This window comes from Mauremys reevesii, linkage group 18 (assembly GCF_016161935.1).
Source record: "Mauremys reevesii isolate NIE-2019 linkage group 18, ASM1616193v1, whole genome shotgun sequence".
Classification (NCBI taxonomy): domain Eukaryota; kingdom Metazoa; phylum Chordata; order Testudines; family Geoemydidae; genus Mauremys; species Mauremys reevesii.
The window spans coordinates 2,993,313-3,012,653 of NC_052640.1; the positions used below are offsets into that span (position 1 = coordinate 2,993,313).

Sequence of the window (19,341 nt, forward strand, 5' to 3'; positions counted from 1 at the left end):
TAACATCACTGCATGTAAAATTATGAGATTTTGCTATATGGTTATTACTGAAACATGTCTTAGTTCTGGGTAATGCCCACAAACCATTTTCTCAGAGACAAAGACACACTGGCATGCCAACAAGATGCTAAAGAGCCAATACCTTGCTATGTAATTCATGGATGGCAAAGCTCAGTGGTTTGAGCATTGGCTTGCTAAACCCAGGGTTGTGAGTTTCAATCCTTGAGGGGGCCATTTAGGGATCTGAGGCAAAAATCTGTCTGGGGATTAGTCCTGCTCTGAGCAGGGGGATGGACTAGATGACCTCCTGAGGTCCCTTCCAACCCTGATATTCTATGATTGTATGTATTCCGCTGAGAGTGAGTTTACATGGAGGGATTTCTGTTCACCAGCAAAGCAGTGTTCAAGGCATCAAAGCCTGAAGAGTTAAGGGGACCCAGCAGTCTACATTACACCCTGGGGAATTTCACACATATGAACACATTACTAGACATAATAGTGTACCACTCCCACATATGCAAGAACTAATTATTACCAGAATGTAATTAATGGAAGCAAAACTAAGTAAATGTCTTAATCAAACAACTAGGTGTTGACAGGAAGTAGTCCCAGAACAAGCAACTGAAGCTTCTATAGCTGTGTATAAGAAGTCCTTTAAAGCAGTGGTTCTCAACCAGGGGTCTGAGGCCCCGAGGGGGCGTGAGCAGGTTCTAGGGGGTCCACCAACCATGACCAGTGTTAGAGGGCAGGTCCATACTCACTGCGCGGGTCGACGCGGTGAGTTCGACTTCACGGAGTTCAAACTATCGCGTCTGATCTAGACGCGATAGTTCGAACTCCGGAAGCGCTGCGGTCGACTCCAGTACTCCACCACTGCAAACGGCGGTGGTGGAGTCGATGGGGGAGCCACGGAGTTCGACCCCGCTGCGTCTGGACGGGTGAGTAGTTCGAATTAGGGTACTTCGAATTCAGCTACGCTATTCCCGTAGCTGAATTTGCGTACCCTAATTCGAACCCCCTTTTTAGTGTGGACCAGGCCAGATTCACTGGGGCCCATGGCAGAAAGCCAAAGCCCCACTGCATGGATCTGAAGTCTGGGGCCCTGAGCCCTGCCACCCGGGGCTGAGGCCAAAGCCTGAACAATTTAGCTTCACAGGGGCTCTTGTGGAATGGGGCCCCAGGCAACTGCCTTGCTTGCTACCCCATAACGCTGGCCCTAGCTTCTATATGCAGAAAACCAGTTGTTGTGGCACAGATGGGCCTTGGAGTTTTTATGGCATGTAGGCGGTGGCCTCAGAATGAAAAAGGTTGAGTGAGACCCTCTGCTTTAAAGCATATATGTAACTGTTTCCAATACTCTATAATTCATTTTGTCTGTTAGCTGCACAGTTGGTAGTGTTTAGGTCTGTATAATTACTATTAAATAAGCTTTAAAATGATCAAGATACACCAAATTCAAATAACAGGGGTAAATTAAAATTATTGCAGTGAATCACCTCACTCAAGTAATTAAAATGTGTTGTTAACTATCCATTTGTAATATACTTTAATTTCCTTGGACATTCTCAGGAGGACATCCTCACTGGTGGGGAAGACACATCCAGGTTAGTTCTTGTACCTTAGTAGCTAACTGCAAGTACTGTACAAGCTCATAAAAGCTCAACATATTTCCTCTGAGTATCAGGTGTTTCCACTGCTTTCATTATGGTAGAAACAATTTTACAAGATTCTCTCTCCAGAAACAAAAATCAGAGAACCTCTTTTGTTCTGGTTTATATAAAAATGTATTATCTTCATCAATGTTTTATGCACAGAACACAAAGGGGTCATATTTATCTATTTCAGGACACCTCCATAACTCATGCTATCATCATTACATATGAGACGGTGTATGAGCGTATTAGCCTTAGTTAAAAATAGTTGGTGTACAAGAGAATCTATTCCTATCTGTAAGCAAACACAGTGAGAATGAAATGGCAGTCTTTTAATAGAGTGGTGTTTTCAAACTGTGGAAATAGTCTGTAGAACTAAAGTAAAAACAGTATCTTATTGCTACTTTAAAGATGAGGGGAAAAATGAATTCAACCTCAAGCAGCAGATGGAGCACAAAGTGTACTCAATGCTTGTGTTTAAATTTAAAATTAAATGCATGATTTGGAGTTTAATTCATGGTCTCAGTCTCCCTCCCAGCAGCATGTTCATCTTTACCAGTAAAAATAAGTAATGAGGACTAATGCAGGCAGATCAGATGCAGGAGTATTTCAGTATCTGGGTAAATATGATGCTGGTTAGAGCATTCTAGTGGCATCTAACTTACACTGCACTATATGGAGTGGAAGCATAACGCCTTCCTCAGAAACATCCGCCACTTGCCACAGCCAGCCTCAGGACTGATCCTGGCAGTGTTTACCTTCTTACGTGGATTGCTTTCCCCTCCCATTCTAGTTAGCAAAAAGATGCAACTGATCTTTAAAGAACTCCACAACAACAGCCAACCAAAATGCAACAAAGCTTCAAATATATAAATGAAGAGGATTTTGAAAGCTGTGATTTTCCATACTGGAAGAGACAAGGGATAATTATTCATGTTTTTAAGTTATGAAAAACTTAAACCAAGCAAATACATCATATGTGCAAGAAGCACACAGGTCATTATTAAAAATAGAATGTAAGAGAAGGGGGAAAACACCTTCGCAGTAAAGCTAATAATATATAAAATTAATTATGAGAATGGTATATCATAAAAGTGTGTTGATACTGAAGGGATCTTCTGAACATAGAAGAGAAATGTTAACTTGTTTTTACTGTTTCGGGGCTTACCAAAATAAGTTGTGCTAGCAACTCCTCATGTGTGCGTCTCAACTCAATTAAAGCCATTGTTTTGGTTACATGCATGCTTTGTTTACTTTCCCTTTGGTCAATCTACACAAGCTTTCTCTAAAGCTTTTTCTGTGAAGTACAATGCTCGCCACTCTATAAATCCTCTGAGAATGTCAAGTTTCCAGCCTCCAAACATTTCAGTACAGAAGTCTCTTTAGCTAAGTAAGGAGTTGTTCCAACACAACAAGTAGTACTGCACAAGATGATTATCTCATGCTGAAGTCACCCTGGATTTGTCAAAGGTCTGCAATTCCAGAAAACACTTTCCATGAACATGCATTGCTAAATAGCACAGTATGACTAATTAGCACAGTAGTGCAAGTGACTATATTATTCAGACATTGTTGGATACCCCTTTTTCTTTTATTAACATTTATTCCACCTACAACTCACAAATACAACTGTGTGCAAAGAAAAACAATCCCCATTTTTTCTGCCCACAGTGCAAACAAAATTCTAGATATCTGAATTACATTTTTCCAAAAGCTGCTTTCAACTCTCAGTTCTTGCACGCCTTCAAATACGGGCAATTATGTTAATGTTTACACAGAATTGGAAGGTCAGATTAGAATAGGCTTGCAATCAGCACAGCCTGCGATGAAACATACCAAAAATATAAAACCTCAGTGGCTGGCGGAACTCAGATACTCAGCTTTTGTAGCATGTGTAAGGGTAAAGTCAGAACTAAAACCATTCCCCTGCTGTTTCCCCGGTCATGACCCAGAATTTCACCATCAGCTCTCTAGTTAGGTAAACAGCAATGGCTAAAGAATTAATTATTAATTATCTATCTACTGTTTAAGAATTTTCCAAGGTATCAGCCTGTCTCCAAACCTTCATTTTTTGCTAAAATATTGGCAAAGACCACTTCCATCTCGGCTCTGTTTGTTTCTTTGACTACATTACATTCTGGCTCCAGAAACTGTTCAAGACCTAAATCTGCCCTTGTAAGGCTGCAGTGATCTTGCATTCCACAGTGATTCTGGTTCTCTTTAATTAGTAATGGTACTTAGTTTAACCAGCTGCTTTTGACACTGCAGACTATTTAAAAACAATTAGAACACTGTGCCAGACTTTGCATTTGGCACACACTATAGCCAGTTTGTTACATATGCAACAAATCCTTAAGTTAACAGATATTTTGAGGTGCCCCTTATTTTTGGCACTCTGCTCTTCCATGTCTACAAGATATTTTGAACTCTGCATTTATGAAGGAACTGTTAATACTGTTGACAGTTGTCCCAGGTTAGATTTATTAACAACAATAACATAGCCCACAATGTTAATATTTGCCACTCTAAGTCGTTATATGAATTAAAAATTACTTCAGTATTCTGACAAATGAAATAAGACTCCAAATATTTTAGAAAAAACTTTCAAATGGTCTGAAATTTTTAATAGATCTCCTTTCCCTTTCACAGCCTCATTTTTATTTCTTGTTCCTCATACCTGTCTGACCACTACTGCTCACCCCACATGTGCACATATCCTTTCACAGCAGTGAAACCTGCAAAACTGCAAGAACTGCTGGAGAAACATAGTTCAAGAGTTCCGTTTTTCAGTCCACACCAAAAGGCCTAAATTGCTTTAAAAAAAAAATCTGAACAAAACTAGGTTAATGTAATATAATGAGGGCCTGTAGTCAACATGTGATGGTTTTTCTTCTACATCAGATGTATTATTCAGGGTTTTTTAGAATTATTATGTCTTTTGCTAATTCTAATGCTCTGTTTTTTCCTCAACCTGACAGGCTACAAAAATCAGGACCACTGAGAAGAAGTCTCAGAAACCTCTAGGTTAGGGGAAGCTGTTTTGGCCAAGCTAAGTAAGTACACCATGTTTTTACCAGGCTATAGATGCCAGTAATATAAATGTCTCCAAATGTTGGGTCTAATCCCATGTCATTGATTGGAAACTAGGCACTTTGTAGAATTACAGAAGTTCTCTCCATGGCTAACAATACAAGTCTGATGTGCTTTCATGATTTTTTAAGATGACTCACTGATAGAATAAACAAAGGTTTTACCTGTCCATGTAGCAGTACTTTCTGCAAGTACCTGCTCTGTTAAAAGTTTCAACCCCGAGTTTTCTTGCTGTTAAAGTTAGCCCAAGAGCTACATTTAGGCCCAAGCAATTAAAACATACTGGAAATATTGTTTGTGATCCTGCATTTTCAGGCATCTGTACTTGTCTATTTTCTTTTTCCAAACAGAATTCTGACTCCTTTGCAGTGTCCCAGGTTATACTGAAACAAAAGAAGAGCAGTTTCACTTACCCTCCTATCTAGACTACTTATCAGTGTGGTCTTTCTCCCTGTGTTTGTCCTATCTTCAGTTGTTTACACTACCTCATTCATTCAGACACCAAGAAGGAATCCACAGAGTTCAGCACAGCCAAAAGCTAGGGGATCTTTTCTGTAATGCAAGAAACACTAAATATACACAACAAATTAGGCCACATATCAAATTATTTTTATCTATCTCCTTGTCTACAATTGCCACATAAAACAAGTGACAACGCCTGCTCAAGAAAGGCCGAGAAGTGGAACAGTAGTGGTCTTTTCAGGTCAGAATTCGAGTGCAAGGACTTTGTTCAGCACCTACCTGCAATGGAATCTCTTGTGTAAACTGAAATAGTGGTTATCTCTGGTAACGTTTAAACAGAATGCTTGTTTTCAATTTCTATTTAGTTTCCTATTGACGATTTTAGATTTGTGGGTTTAGTTTTCAATGATGCCCATTTGGGACATTTTAAATCCAGTTTACTGTCCTGAAAATGGGGAGAGGGGAGGCTGAATACAGAGCACTAATGCACCTACAATTTTATTTTTTTTTTGCACTCAATTACAAAACAGAGGCAGCAGTTTCCACTGATGGCTTTGGTTTTCCTCCCCCATGTGGTTTGTTTTTATTGTTATATTCTACAGCCAGCATCTAAGCGACCAGTGGATGAGGAGAGTGTGTGTTGGCAACAAGTTATGAATCAATGTTCAGGAATCTTGCACATCTACACATTCATACAAATAAATAGCTGAAAAGAAAAGGTGGAGAAATATTATATAAAAAAGCCTAGCTCTTTCTAATTACAGGACTTTTTTTTAATAGTTATTTGGAGGACTACAATAATACTCCCTAGGTATCATCATCCCAAAAAGAATGTAATAGAGTTTAGAGTGATGATAAAGCTTTTCAAAATTTACAGGAAATGGCTTATATTTAAAAAAATGTACACATTATCTTACATTCAAATACTTTAAAATGTTTGCCCAGATTACCAGAATGCATTTTCCTCTAACACTTGAGGGAAAATGTATCGTAATAGAAATAAAATCCTATATAATGGAATTATCATAGTGTAGGAACACTAATTTGGGATCGGATGGCTCACATGATTTGTAATAGCTTACAAGATATTTCTTTTCATAAACATCAATTCAAACCCAAACCAGGCAATCAGATTGTTAAGTGTTCATCAGAAGTGGTCCAGTTCTCATTAGGCAAGATATTTGTCCACATACAAAATACCACCTCAGACCAGGCACCAGCATCAGGAGATGGGATAAGGACTGGAGCAGTCATTAACCAAACTTTAGGGGCATTAGCCGTAGCCATCACTGGGCATTCTGTAGCACAACACAGTACAGGGCCTGCCTTAGGGAAAATGGCTCTCTGGGAGAACTTTCTTTGGCACCCTTTAAGTACTGCTCCCCAAGCACTGGGCAGCCGCTCAACAGATGGAACAGCAGCAGGTGGAGTGGTAACCATGGTGCCCTTGGTGGTTACCCACTCCGTAAGGCCGGCTCTGTACATGGGAAAGATCATTTGAATACCAAGTATCATTTGCTCCCAGGGTAGGCAGAAATGGAGAATGCCCCAAATCAACACAATTCCTCAGGTACAGTGAAAGGGGAAGGAGGGTTTTATCCTTTGCACCAGTGGCCACTAAATTGCTACTTTTGGGAGAAGAGATAGAGTTCCAAAGAAGTCTCCTTAATGTAGGTTCAGACTGTGTTCCATTTATGTGTAAAAAAAAGCAGAGGGGGGTGGGGGGAAAGAGGAAGGAGGAAGAGTTCCCTGCTAGAGGCAAAGAAAAGCATCAAGCAAACTCCTCACTACAGGGAACAATTGCAAGGCAGAGATTGGTGACTTTAAATACAGTGTTCCTGTGGTCACCCCCCCAGATTTGGCTGCCATATCTCACTGTGATTAGGCATATTTACAGGGTTATCAGCTGGAAATTAGAGGACAACAGAAGGAACAAGGAGTGGCAAGACAATAGTAATTAAGGAAAGAAAAGAACAGAAAACAGCAACACTCCTCAGCTCACAATGAGAATCACTACCAGTCACAGTTAAGAATATCAAGAGTTAAAATATTAAAACTGATAAAGGACCTTCAATGCACAAGCACCAGAACTGCGTCTACATTTGAAGAGCTTCTACTTTTCTCTTCCTTGCCTCCCCCACCTTTCCAAAATATAATAAAATGATCCAACAATGTGCAGCCAGAGTGTTACGCATCACCATCTTCCTACTTTACAAGTGCACCTCTACAGTTACACACACTCAAAGGGACTAGCCAAGAAAACAAAGGTCAGACAATGGGTCCTGCAATCATCTCCTCCAAGTTGCTAATGAAATGCATGTCAGCATACATGAAATGGGTTCATCTGAGTCTAATGCTTAGCAGGAAGTTGTCCACATCGCGAAACAATCCACCATCACCAACACTAATTGACAAACTGTTACCAAAGTACATCAGCACTACAGAATTTCAGTGTCCGTGGCTGGCAATTCAACACTTCACCACAGCACTAAATTCACTTGAGAATTTTTAGACTCAGTCTCTGGGAACGGGAAGCAAAACCACCTAGTTGTAAAGTATTTCCTAGCCTGAAAGCACAACCAGTTATATGGTCTCCTGACTGAAGGGCTGCACAAACGAAATCAAAGATGTTTGACAACTGGCTGGGAACAAATCAGAGAACATTCTTCTTGTTATTTAGTTACATATTGAATTTCAGTAAACAGGTGAGAAATTTTTCTTTTAAAAAACCTGTTGCCTGAGCATTTTCCTACTTTCTTTTCAAAACTTTCTGAAACAGTTTTCCAATAAAGTTTCATTTCTGTGCATGTGATATTCTAAGGGGAAGCTGTTGTCATATGAAGTATTATTTGATAAAACACTCAATGTTGTGTCTTTCAGTAAACATTTATAAAGGAAGGCTACTTATGTAAAAAATATGGAATTTTTGGAAAACATTTCTATCTTAACTCTAGGTATGATTTGTTTACTTTGGCAAAACAAATAAAGGTGAAAGCTGATAATGTGAATGTCATTTGGGTCATGGTAGAAAAGCTTTATCAAAAAGGAAAGTTTTGTAGCATTTCCTAAAGACAGTCAGACTCTGGATTCATCTAATCTTCTCTGGAAGTTCATTCCATAGCAGGAGTCCCTCAACTGTGAATATTCTGTCTGGCTGTCACACACTTTGTTCTGTATTTTGTGATCTGCAACTCTGCCTTCTGCTCCACCCCCACCCAGCAACCACCACCCTTCCTGATGTATGTTGTAACCTCATTTGCCTGTTAAATCCATTGTTTAAATTATGAGATCTTTGAGGCCAAGATTTGTCTTAGTGTTTTTGTGAAGCATATCTGGCACACGTGTGAACACTACAAAATACAAAGACAACCAATCACCACCACAAGTCAAGGAAATTAAATAAAAACCCTGTGTCAGAAGAACATTCTAGAATACATTTTGAAGAAAGCCACACTGGATTTTAAGTTAACTACTTAAATTGCTATAATGCTGATATTTAAATCCCAGAATTGGAAACTGGGGTGTTTTGTTAAATAAGAAATTCTGAATGCACTAGAAGTCTAAGTTTACTCTGACTTGGTCAATATTAGATGGACCATCTCAACAGAAGTGTGGTTGACATGACTCAGAAAACGTTAATATGAAATGTCATTCCTCATTTTAATTACAGGGATATATTTATAATGAAATAACACCTGTTGCTTTCAAAGCTGAATAGTCTTTAACTTGTCTACACTTGCCAAAAATGTTTAACAAGTTTTTTTGTCACTGTAAAGCATTTTTATTGCTTAACTGTTCTGTATTCATTTAGCTATTAAGACGAATGTCTTGAAGTTTGTTAATAAGAGGTTACGGTGTCCAGACAAATTTAGTTATGCATTTTTTCCACTGGTCCAAAACTTGTCTAACAAAATGCACTCAGAACAAACATTCTTTATGAAATCCCCAGGCTTCTTTGGATTGTCAAAAACTATTTTAACTGTAAATATTTCAACTATCTCATATTTAGTCAGCTCACCCACCATTAAGTGTTTTGTCCAAGGGTGTACGTACAGTAACCCCCTCACTTAAAGTCGTCCCAGTTAATATTGTTTCGTTATTAGGTTGCTGATCTATTAGAGAACATACTCATTTAAAGTCGTGCAACGTTCTGTTATAAGGTTGCTCACCCCACTCCACCTGCCCGCCTGGTGCTCCTGCCAGGGAGCAGGCTCGGGGAGTGGGAGCTTGCCCTGTTCCACCCACATGGCGTTCCAGCTTGGGGACAGGTCAGGGTGTGGGCTTAGCCCACTCCGCCCCCCAGCATTCCAGCTGGAGAGTGGGCAAGCCCCCGACCCCGCTCCCCAGCAGGAGCTCAGACGGGCGGAGTGGGGCAAGCCCCAGTGCCCCGACCCCACTACGCCTCCCCTCAACCAAGCTTCAATCATCATTGGTGAGTAGAGCATTACACAGTTTGTTTAAAATTATTTAAAACACATACTGGATATGAATATAATGTCTTTTGTCTGGTGAAAAAAATTTCTCTGGAACCTAACCCTCCTCCCCCCATTTACATTAATTCTTATGGGGAAATTGGATTCACTTAACATCGTTTCACTTAAAGTAGCATTTTTCAGGACCATAACTACAACTTATGTGAGGCGTTACTGTACAAGTGAGAATGAACAGGACTGTGATCTGGAACTAGAGAGATATGCAACAGCCAAACAATACAACCAGGTGGCCTTACTACCCCTCGCAGTCTTCCTTCCAAGATTCCCTTCATTGGTTTGTTACACTCACTTGCTCAATCTTGTTTCAAATTAGTTTTAAGTTCTTAGGGCAGGGACCATATACAAAGGGGTCTTGAACCTGTCTGGGGCTTTTGGGAGCTTCTATAATACAGATAAATAAATAAACAAACAGTAAGCACATGAGCCATCCTTCAATAAATGAACAACCTTTTGCACAGAGTGCAGTGATCGCATAGAACACACATCTAAACTGAGAACCTCCAATCCACAGGAGCATGCCGACATAAGCCTTGACTGTGTGGTACACATCTACACTTCCCCTGTACATATATCCAACGTCTCAAAACTACTTAAATACCGTAGTGACGGGGCAAGTTAGCAGTGGGGGGGTCCTCAAAAGTTAGGAAATGCCACAGATAAGGTTATCTGTGCAACCATAATTCAGCCCCCTTGTGCACACGCGTGATGATATAGTCTTCAGTTACATGATTACATGCTGTTTTTTTTCACAGGACCCCTGCCATTGAAAAAAAAAACCCTGCAGTTTGCACATGCTAGAACTTAACAGCTAAAATCTTTGAAGGTTGGCCAAATTTGGGCAGATTTTCATGGGTTCAGCAAAAGGCACATTTCTGATACAAATGCCATCAAATGCCAAATTTCAAGTGTCTGCTCCAAAGCAATCGTTATTTCCTAAAAATCTTATTGCTAGGTTCCAAACTTATTCATAATGAATTTTAAGAAGATTTCTCCTTCCAAGATTTGTGTAATTAGCTAGATCAGCACATTCCCACAAGGAGGACACAGAACACACATTTTTATATGGTTAAATTTAATAAATGTGGAATATAAAGATTAGGTTAGCAATAATACACTTCATATACATACATCCCCAATACTGACAAGAAGATAAAGTAAAATATTAACCAGTTAACTGGTAAGTATTAGTCTCATCGTTAATATATTGCAATGTCTAGTAACTCAGAGAACAAGGGGTGGGACCAGAGCAAGGCGCAGGGCACCCAGCCATGTGCATGCAAACTGTCCCCCAGCCCACTGTACTCCACCTTTGAGGAGAGAGAGCAGAGTGAGCCTCCCCACCTCTCCCACCTCTCCAAGCCAGGGGTAGATTGTGAACTAAATGTTAACCCATATAATTTTAATAGTTTAAATGGGTACTTTTAAAAATATTTACATCCCTAGGGCTTGGCTACACTTGCAAGTTGCAGCGCTGGTAGAGGCTTTCCAGCGCTGCAATTAGTAACCGTCCACACCTGCAAGGCACATCCAGCGCTGCAACTCCCTGGCTGCAGCGCTGGCTGTACACCTGGCCAGGTTGGGGTGTAGCGATTGCAGCGCTGGTGATCCAGCGCTGCTCATCAAGTGTGGACACACACCAGCGCTTTTATTGGCCTCCAGGGAATAAGGAGATATCCCAGAAAGCTTTTAACTAAATTACTCTCTTTGTTTTGTTATGCAGCCTCTCTTTGTTTTGTTCTGAACTCCGATCGGAGCTCGGAGCTCCATTGAACTGCTTATCAAAAAAACAAACACTGATCACAGCAAACAGGAGCTATCTGTACCTGGCTGTGAACGATCAAATGAGAGGCAGGGAGTGAATGTTTGCTTGACAGAGAAACAGCGTTGGAGGCAGGCTTGTTCAAGACCAAGGGTTCGTGAACATTTTGTGATTTTTCAAATCCAGGAAGCTAAATTGTTGGCTCCAAAAATCCACTCTCTCTCTCTCTTCCCCGCTCCCTGTCACAGTACACCACAGGGAGTGAGTGAAACAGCGGGGAGTCCGTGTTGGAGGCAGGCTGTTTGCAATTAAGAGTTAAGACTAAGGGCTCGCGAACATTTTGTGATTTTTCAATCCAGGAAACTAACACACAGTGTTGGCTCCAAAAATCCACTCTCTCTCTCTTCCCCGCTCCCTGTCACAGTACACCACCCACCACCCCACTCTTTTGAAAAGCACGTTGTTGCCACTTGAATGCTGGGATAGCTGCCCATAATGCAGCACTCCCAACAGCGCTGCAAATGTTGCAAATGTGGCCACACACCAGCGCTGGTAGCTGTGAGTGTGGCCACACACCAGCGCTGCTCCTACACAGCTGGATGACCAGCGCTGCAAACTACCAGCGCTGCAAACCGTAAGTGTAGCCAAGCCCCTAGTCAATATTTATGTTACTTTGCAAGAGGCTGCTACTGCTTGGAAGAGAAAAATTCCACTACCACACTCTCTCTTTGAGGTAGGCATGAAACACCACTAGCTGTAGCGCAGAGACGGCTGCAGGCTTAATTGGAATCAACCAACCTGTTATGGAGGGTGGGAGGGATTACTGACATTTGGTGGCAATTGTTGGGCTAATGGGCTTAGTAATGGGGAGGATATATAATTGAGAGAAACAGAAAGCAAAGGGAAGAGCTTAGAGGGTGAACAGAGAGGGAAAAAAACTGGGTGAAAGGTTCCTTCTGTTGTATATCTGTCCTATGTCCACAATGTGTGGAAACTGAAGATTAAAAGGTACATGTGGTGTAAACGTACACAGTCTGTTTATTTTGTGACTAGGAGACTATGAAAACAGGCTACGCAGCACTGCTCACTTGGTAGCTGAAGTGACATCCTGTGACATAGGGTCAACGAGAGAGTGCATATCTGCTCATGACACTTCCAGTCCAAGAGGTAAAACAGACTGCCATATTACTGAAATAAAATTTTGCCATAAATCACTATTAAACTCTTGCATCTTTTTCACTCTGATTTTTAAAATGATTTATAAAAGTATTGATTTTTTAACCTGGTTTTACTCCCTCTCTTACAAACTGAAATCTTAATTAACCTTAAGAGTAAGAAGCTTTAATCCAAGTTTTTGAAAATGTAAGATTAGTGATTCTTCACTAAAGCATTTAATTGGTGGATTCTCTATGAATTGAAGTTTTTAAATCATGATTTGAAGACTTCAGTAACTCAAATCAGGGGTTACAGGTCTATTACAGAAGTAGAAAGCTGAGACTCTGTGGCCAACAGTGTGCAGATCAGATTAGATGATCATGGTGGTCCCTTCTTGCTTAAAATCTATGAGTCGATGAGCCACAGTACCATAGATGATATCCCCAAAATATGAATTCCAAGAAAAATATATTTTTCCTAAAGGCAAAACTATTTAAAATGTCCAGGAAAACATCCCTTTGCGCACACGCACACACACCCTACACCTCTATATGCACTCTGAATTGTTTCCATGTAAACACTGTATGTGTGTGTAAACTGAAGGCCATGCTAAAAATATACAATAGTACTTTGAATGATTATGTTTTTTTTATACAGGGAGGGGAGGGACACATCAGGAAAGTCTGCAGCAAAAATTTTGATTTTTTTTTGAGCATATGATAAATATATTTACATTAAAATCTGTAAACTGCAGTAAAGATCTCTAACCAAATACAGGTTTATTAGTCTAGCCAGACTGCAGACTAGGATTATAACACATTACATCTCAGACTGGCCAAATCTCAAGAAATCAAAGAAGATTTGTGTGTTCAGCAATGCCCCTGAAGACTCTGCCAAAACATTTCTGGATCTTTTTGAACTGGAAAAAAACCCACTTCTCCTGGAATCGCTGTTTTAATAAATGCAAAAGAAAACTAACCACAAACTGGTAGAAAAAAAATTAAAAAAAAAAAAAAAAAAAAAAAAGAGAGAATGGCATTTATTTCTACTTGCACTTAAAAAAAGGTTAGCTTTTCAAATTTCTGCTCCACCATAGCATACACAAGTCTTTGCTCAGCATCCACATAATCAACCTGTCCCTCTTCAAACAGTCCTCTACTGTTTTGTTGCATCCGGCCTTCATTTCAAATGTAAGCTCTGAGGCAGACATCAAGTAGCCTTATTTGTATATTGGGGAACCTCACAAACTTTTAAATGCAATAGTAATAATAAGAATGTAAGAAAGGCCATACTGGGTCAGACCAAAGGCCCATCTATCCCTGTATCCTGTTTTCCGACAGTGGCCGATGCCAGGTGCCCCAGAGGGAATGAACAGAACAGGGAATCATCAAGTGATCCAGCCCCTGTTGCCCATTCCCAGCTTCTGGCAAACAGAAGCTAGGGACACCATCCCTGCCCATCCTGGCTAATAGCCATTGATGGACCTGTCCTCCATGAATGTAACTAGTTCTTTTTTGAACCCTGTTATAGTCTTGGCCTTCACAACATCCTCTGGCAAGGAGTTCCATAGGTTGACTGTGCACTGTGTGAAAAAAAATACTTCCTTTTGTTTATTTTCAACCTGCTGCCTATTAATTTCATTTGGTGGCCCCTAGTTCTTGTGTTATGTGAAGGAGTAAATACACTTCCTTCTTTACTTTCTTCACACCAGTCATGATTTTATAGACCTCTATCATATCCCCCCTTAGTTGTCTCTTTTCCAAGCTGAAAAGTCCCAGTCTTATTAATCTCTCCTCATATGGAAGCCGTTTCATACCCCTAATATTTTTTGTTGCCCTTTTCGGAACCTTTTCCAAGTCCAATATATCTTTTTTGAGATGGGGCAACCACATCTGCACACAGTATTCAAGGTGTGGTCGTACCATGGATTTATATAGAGGCAATATGATATTTTCTGTCTTATTATCTAGCCCTTTCTTAATGACTCCTAACATTCTGTTTGCTTTTTTAACTGTTGCTGCAAATTGAGTGGATGTTTTCAGAGAACTATTCACAGTGACTCCAAGATCTTTCTTGAGTGGTAACAGCTAATTTAGACCTCATCATTTTATACGTATAGTTGGGATTATGTTTTCCAATGTGCATTACTTTGCATTTATCAACATTGAATTTCATCTGCCATTTTGTTGCCCAGTCACCCAGTTTTAAGAGATCCTTTTGTAGATCTTCGCAGTCTGCCTGCAACTTACCTATCATGAGTAGTTTTGTATTATCTGCACATTTTGCCACCTCACTGATTACCCCTTTTTTCCAGATCATTTATGAATATGTTAAATAGGACTAGGCCTAGTACATGCCCCTGGGGGACACCACTATTTACCTCGCTCCATTCTGAAAACTGACTATTTATTCCTACCCTTTGTTTCCGACCTTTTAACCAGTTACCAATCCATGAGAGAACCTTCCCTCTTATCCCATGACAGCTTACTTTGCTTAAGAGCCTTTGGTGAGGGACCTTGTCAAAGGCTTTCTGAAAATCTAAATACACTATATTCACTGGATTCCCCTTGTCCACACGCTTGTTGACCCCCTCAAAGAATTCTAGTAGATTGGTGAGGCACGATTTCCCTTTACAAAAACCATGTTGACTATTCCCCAACAAATTATGTTAATCTATGTGTCTGACAATTTTGTTCTTTACTATAGTTTCAACCCGTTTGCCCAGTACTGAAGTCAGGCCTCCTGTACTGTAATTGCCAGGGTCACCTCTGGAGCCCTTTTTAAAAATTGGCATCACATTAGCTATCCTCCAGTCATTTGGTGCAGAAACTGATTTACATGACAGATTTCAGTCTACAGTTAGTAGTCCTGCAATTTCATATTTGAGTTCCTTCAGAACTCTTAGGTGAATCCCATCTGGTCTGGGTGACTTATTACTGTTTATAATAAAGGAAAGAAAAAGGAAAAGAGAAAATCCAAATATCAAAAAGGGAGAACAAGGGAAATTGCATATATATGGACAGCTGATGTCGTGAATTTGTTATCTGAAGGAAATGACAATATTTCAGTTAAGACCAAATAAAAGCCTCCATCACCATAGTATCTGAGCTCCTCGCAATCTTTATTTATTGTCACAAAATTCTGCAAGTTTGGAAAGTGCTATTATCCCCGGATGGGAACTGAGGCACAGAGATACTCACATAGGGAGTCTGTGGAAGAGCAGGGTTTGCATTTGCTTTCAGATTTCTATTAAGTTAGAGTTATCCTAATTTCACAGAAGGAGTTCCACTCCCATTTTATTATTGCCCTGCTTGGTGAGATCATTGCATGGCATCCACTGCAAATTACCAAAAGAAAGACTTGTGAGCAGATACTTTGGTCCTTATTTCCTTTAAATGTCAGATCTGTAAATGCAACAGAGGACAATTTCAGAAATGTTTATATTTAAGAGACCTAGCCTTAGATTCACATTTTGAAATACATTGTTTCAGAGATCTGCCAGTGTTTGTATTGCTGTTTGTGTAGGTAGGAGTTTTTTATATTAGTACTTTGCTTTGGTAAATCCAATCTCTCCTCACAATAGTGGGTTGGAAGCTGCAAGGAAAAAAAACAATCCGAATTGAACATTTTCAAGGTCTCCCTTTTGTATTATTCAGAAAATGCACACTGCATTAATGCATCTGGATTCAGCTTAAAGAGACTATGCTGGAAATTATAAATAACTCACAGGTTGAGATCATCAACACACGTCATCAAGAAATACAATACAAGATTTACAGGCATTGAAAGAACTATTTGCATAAGGAATCTATACAAAGAAATGCTGAAGGCCAAATTCTGCCCTTGGCTACATAAAAGTATTCTCGATTACAACAGGGGCTGAGCATGTTTTTTGGAGGGCAGAACGTGGAACTAAGATTAAACAATCCTCTTCCTCCTCCATCTCAAGGAAGGCTAACGATGAATGAAAAGACGAAACAGCAGTATAAATTACTTCTGTTTAAAACTACAAAGACAAAAGGAGAAACTACTAAAATGATTTGCTATACATAGAGGCTCAAGGTCAAACCAACTCAATAAGCAAAAGAAGGACAGGAATTCAAAGTATAGTAGCATCATCTCAAGTTGATTGATATGAGTCAAGTATTATTGCTAATTCAGGCCCATGTAGTAACAGTCATTAAAAATCCCTTGACAATTTTTTTTTGGTTTGGTTTTTTTTTTTTTTTTTTTTTTGCAATTGAAGGGATGTTAAATCTGGCATCCAGAGAAAATTCCAGTTTGGACTATTACACTCTGCCTCCCTACAATTCCATCATGTCGTTTTGATTTATCTAGGTTATCACTTCCTGCCCTGAAGTGTTTTGTTGTGTTAGTATGCACTGTTAAACAACTAACTGCTGACTTCACCACAGAAACAGTCAGTACAAGTAGCGAGCAGGTGGTTTGGAAGTCCCTGGGCCCACCCTACAACAACTGGAAATTCCCCTATGCCAATGGATTCCTTACTGTAGACAGATAAGCAGATGTTGTTAAGGCCAGGACCTGGCCTACACATGTATATGTAAAAGTATTAAACAGGCCTTTGGACAGAGAGTTATAGCTTGAATAATGGACAAAAAAAGCCAATACAACTCATGCAACCTGCATAATCCTCCCATCTATTTCAAATAATTGTTTTCCATGGAGCAATAGAATGTACAACTTCAAAGTGAAATTTCATACAATTTATTGCCCAGCTTTAACTACTGGTTGTTTATCATATTGCAAACCCGCACCAGCGTGCATATAGTAAATGTATTGGAAAACAGCCTACTCTTTCCTCAAGGAACATTGACAATTTGTGTTTATTTCTATGACACAATCATGGCTTAACTTCAAGCAGTGAAGGATAAAAGATAATCTTGCACATTTTCCTGGAACAAGCTATGTTATGTGGTAGTTTGGACATAATTACTGAAAACCAGTCAGCCAAAAAACCACCAAACTTTTAAACTGCATTATTTAAGAAGCATTAAACCTTCCTTGATATCAAGAAGTGGGACTTTTTATTGCCATCTGGCTGAAGAATTTGGTATCACTCTCTCATACACATGTACAGCCTCTGCCCATGGAATGCTCACCATTGCTGGGGAAAGTTTTATAATTACAAATATTTTAAAGAAAGACTCATAATATGGAAAAAAGTCCAGCTGGGGTAGACTGATAACATTTTCGAAAATGACTAAGTTTATGTCTTTTAGGATAAGTACATAGTTTGCTCTGATGTCTGGGCCCAATATCAGCTTAGAAGGCTATTCTGCTTACTGAAATTCTTCCAGTATTTTCAATTGGATACGTTTTATTTCCTTTCCTCAACTCTAAGGCAGTCATGTTAAGCAGTACGAAATAGACACTATGTGCTACTTCAGATGCAGCTGCATTAATGTCTGTTCTGTATTTACAAAATTTGTTTAGTACTTGGTTAGCTATTATGAACTGTAATTTTATATAAGCAAGCTATAGGAATATACCTTACATTTATTAACATCTGTCATGCTTTGTGAAAAGTGCAGTCTCATTTATTTATAAACCAGCCTGTTTTTGCAAACTTCACTCAAGGCTCCAGGATCTGGCTGAAGTTACATTTTCAGGGCAACTTTGCATTACGTTATGAACTTTTGTCATATTTTGAGGAGAGTCTAATACAAAGAACTACTTTCACCACGCTCAAGTAGCTCTCTAAAATGCCATTTCTTTTCATACAGTAAACATGTACTGGCTGTATTAACAAGTCACAAATCTGCTGAGAGAATAGAAACAATAGTGGGAACTTGGCTGTCTCCCAGCATTAATGGCATAGACAGCAGCCTGGGAAAGCAGAAAAAAAGTCAAAACAAGTTTAGATCAAAGTCTTAGTTGAGGAAATCAGGTTACACAGATATCGAAATCAGGTTAAATAATTCATTTTTTTAAATTTGTTTCAGGATAAGAAGTGTGCTCTTAATTTGTTTTGTTTTCCAATCCTAGAACATTGAAAAAAGAAAAAGAAACAAAGACACATATACTTTCTCCTCATCTCTAGTTTACAAATATTTATCTTATTCAATGTAAAAAACTGTCTCTGAGTTACACAAAACTCTTACATTTGCTGTATCTTATACAAAAGTGTACAGGAAATTATACTTAATATAGTTTCCAATTATAGCAAAAAGGCTTGATCCGCCATTTTTATTTATGCAAATTATCCAATTAAAATAGACAAGGAGTGGAACCCTGCCAGCAATGACATTAGTTATTGTAGTGTAACAGCGCTCTCTTGTGTTCTAATCAGAAAATGGTTTTGCTTAATAATTAAAGGTCTACATAAAAATCTATTTTTATTTTTAGTAATGACTCGGATGTCTTCCAAGGATTCCACTTCCTTCCACACCACCTTTAAATCACTAGCTAAGTGCTGGAAGAGGGATTTTACACAAATTAAAGTCAGCTGCCATTAAACAGCTCCTAAAATTGAGTTTGCATGACAGTGCTTCATTTAATCATATTTATGTGAGGGGAAGCTTACCTCTGTTGGCACTACTGTCTTACTAATGCCAGTGATACTCCCTTGCTATATGGATATTGATAATTTTATATTAGACTTAAACGTGCGTCTCCTATCTCTTCAGTTACCCTGCCATCAAAAGTACAGCTAATAATAATAAAACCGCACACACAGGAAACCATAAGCCAGCAAGAAAAAAAATGC

General features: G+C 39.4%; 1 protein-coding gene across 6 annotated transcripts in view; it reads right to left on the reverse strand.

Annotated features, from left to right (window-relative positions):
• The window catches only part of KIAA1671 (KIAA1671 ortholog), a 142,363-nt gene that overhangs the window by 71,748 nt on the left and 51,274 nt on the right, over positions 1-19,341 (reverse strand). Inside the window, exon 7 of one of the 6 annotated variants that reach the window (XM_039504604.1) lies at positions 15,726-16,015. The exons of 4 other annotated variants lie outside the window; for them this stretch is intronic. In XM_039504604.1, the coding sequence (XP_039360538.1) occupies positions 16,010-16,015 (6 nt within the window). In that variant the 3' untranslated portion in view covers positions 15,726-16,009. Of the gene's footprint in view, positions 1-15,725; positions 16,016-16,065; positions 16,206-19,341 lie in introns of those variants that run through there. One more of the 6 variants, XM_039504602.1, reaches the window with a different exon arrangement.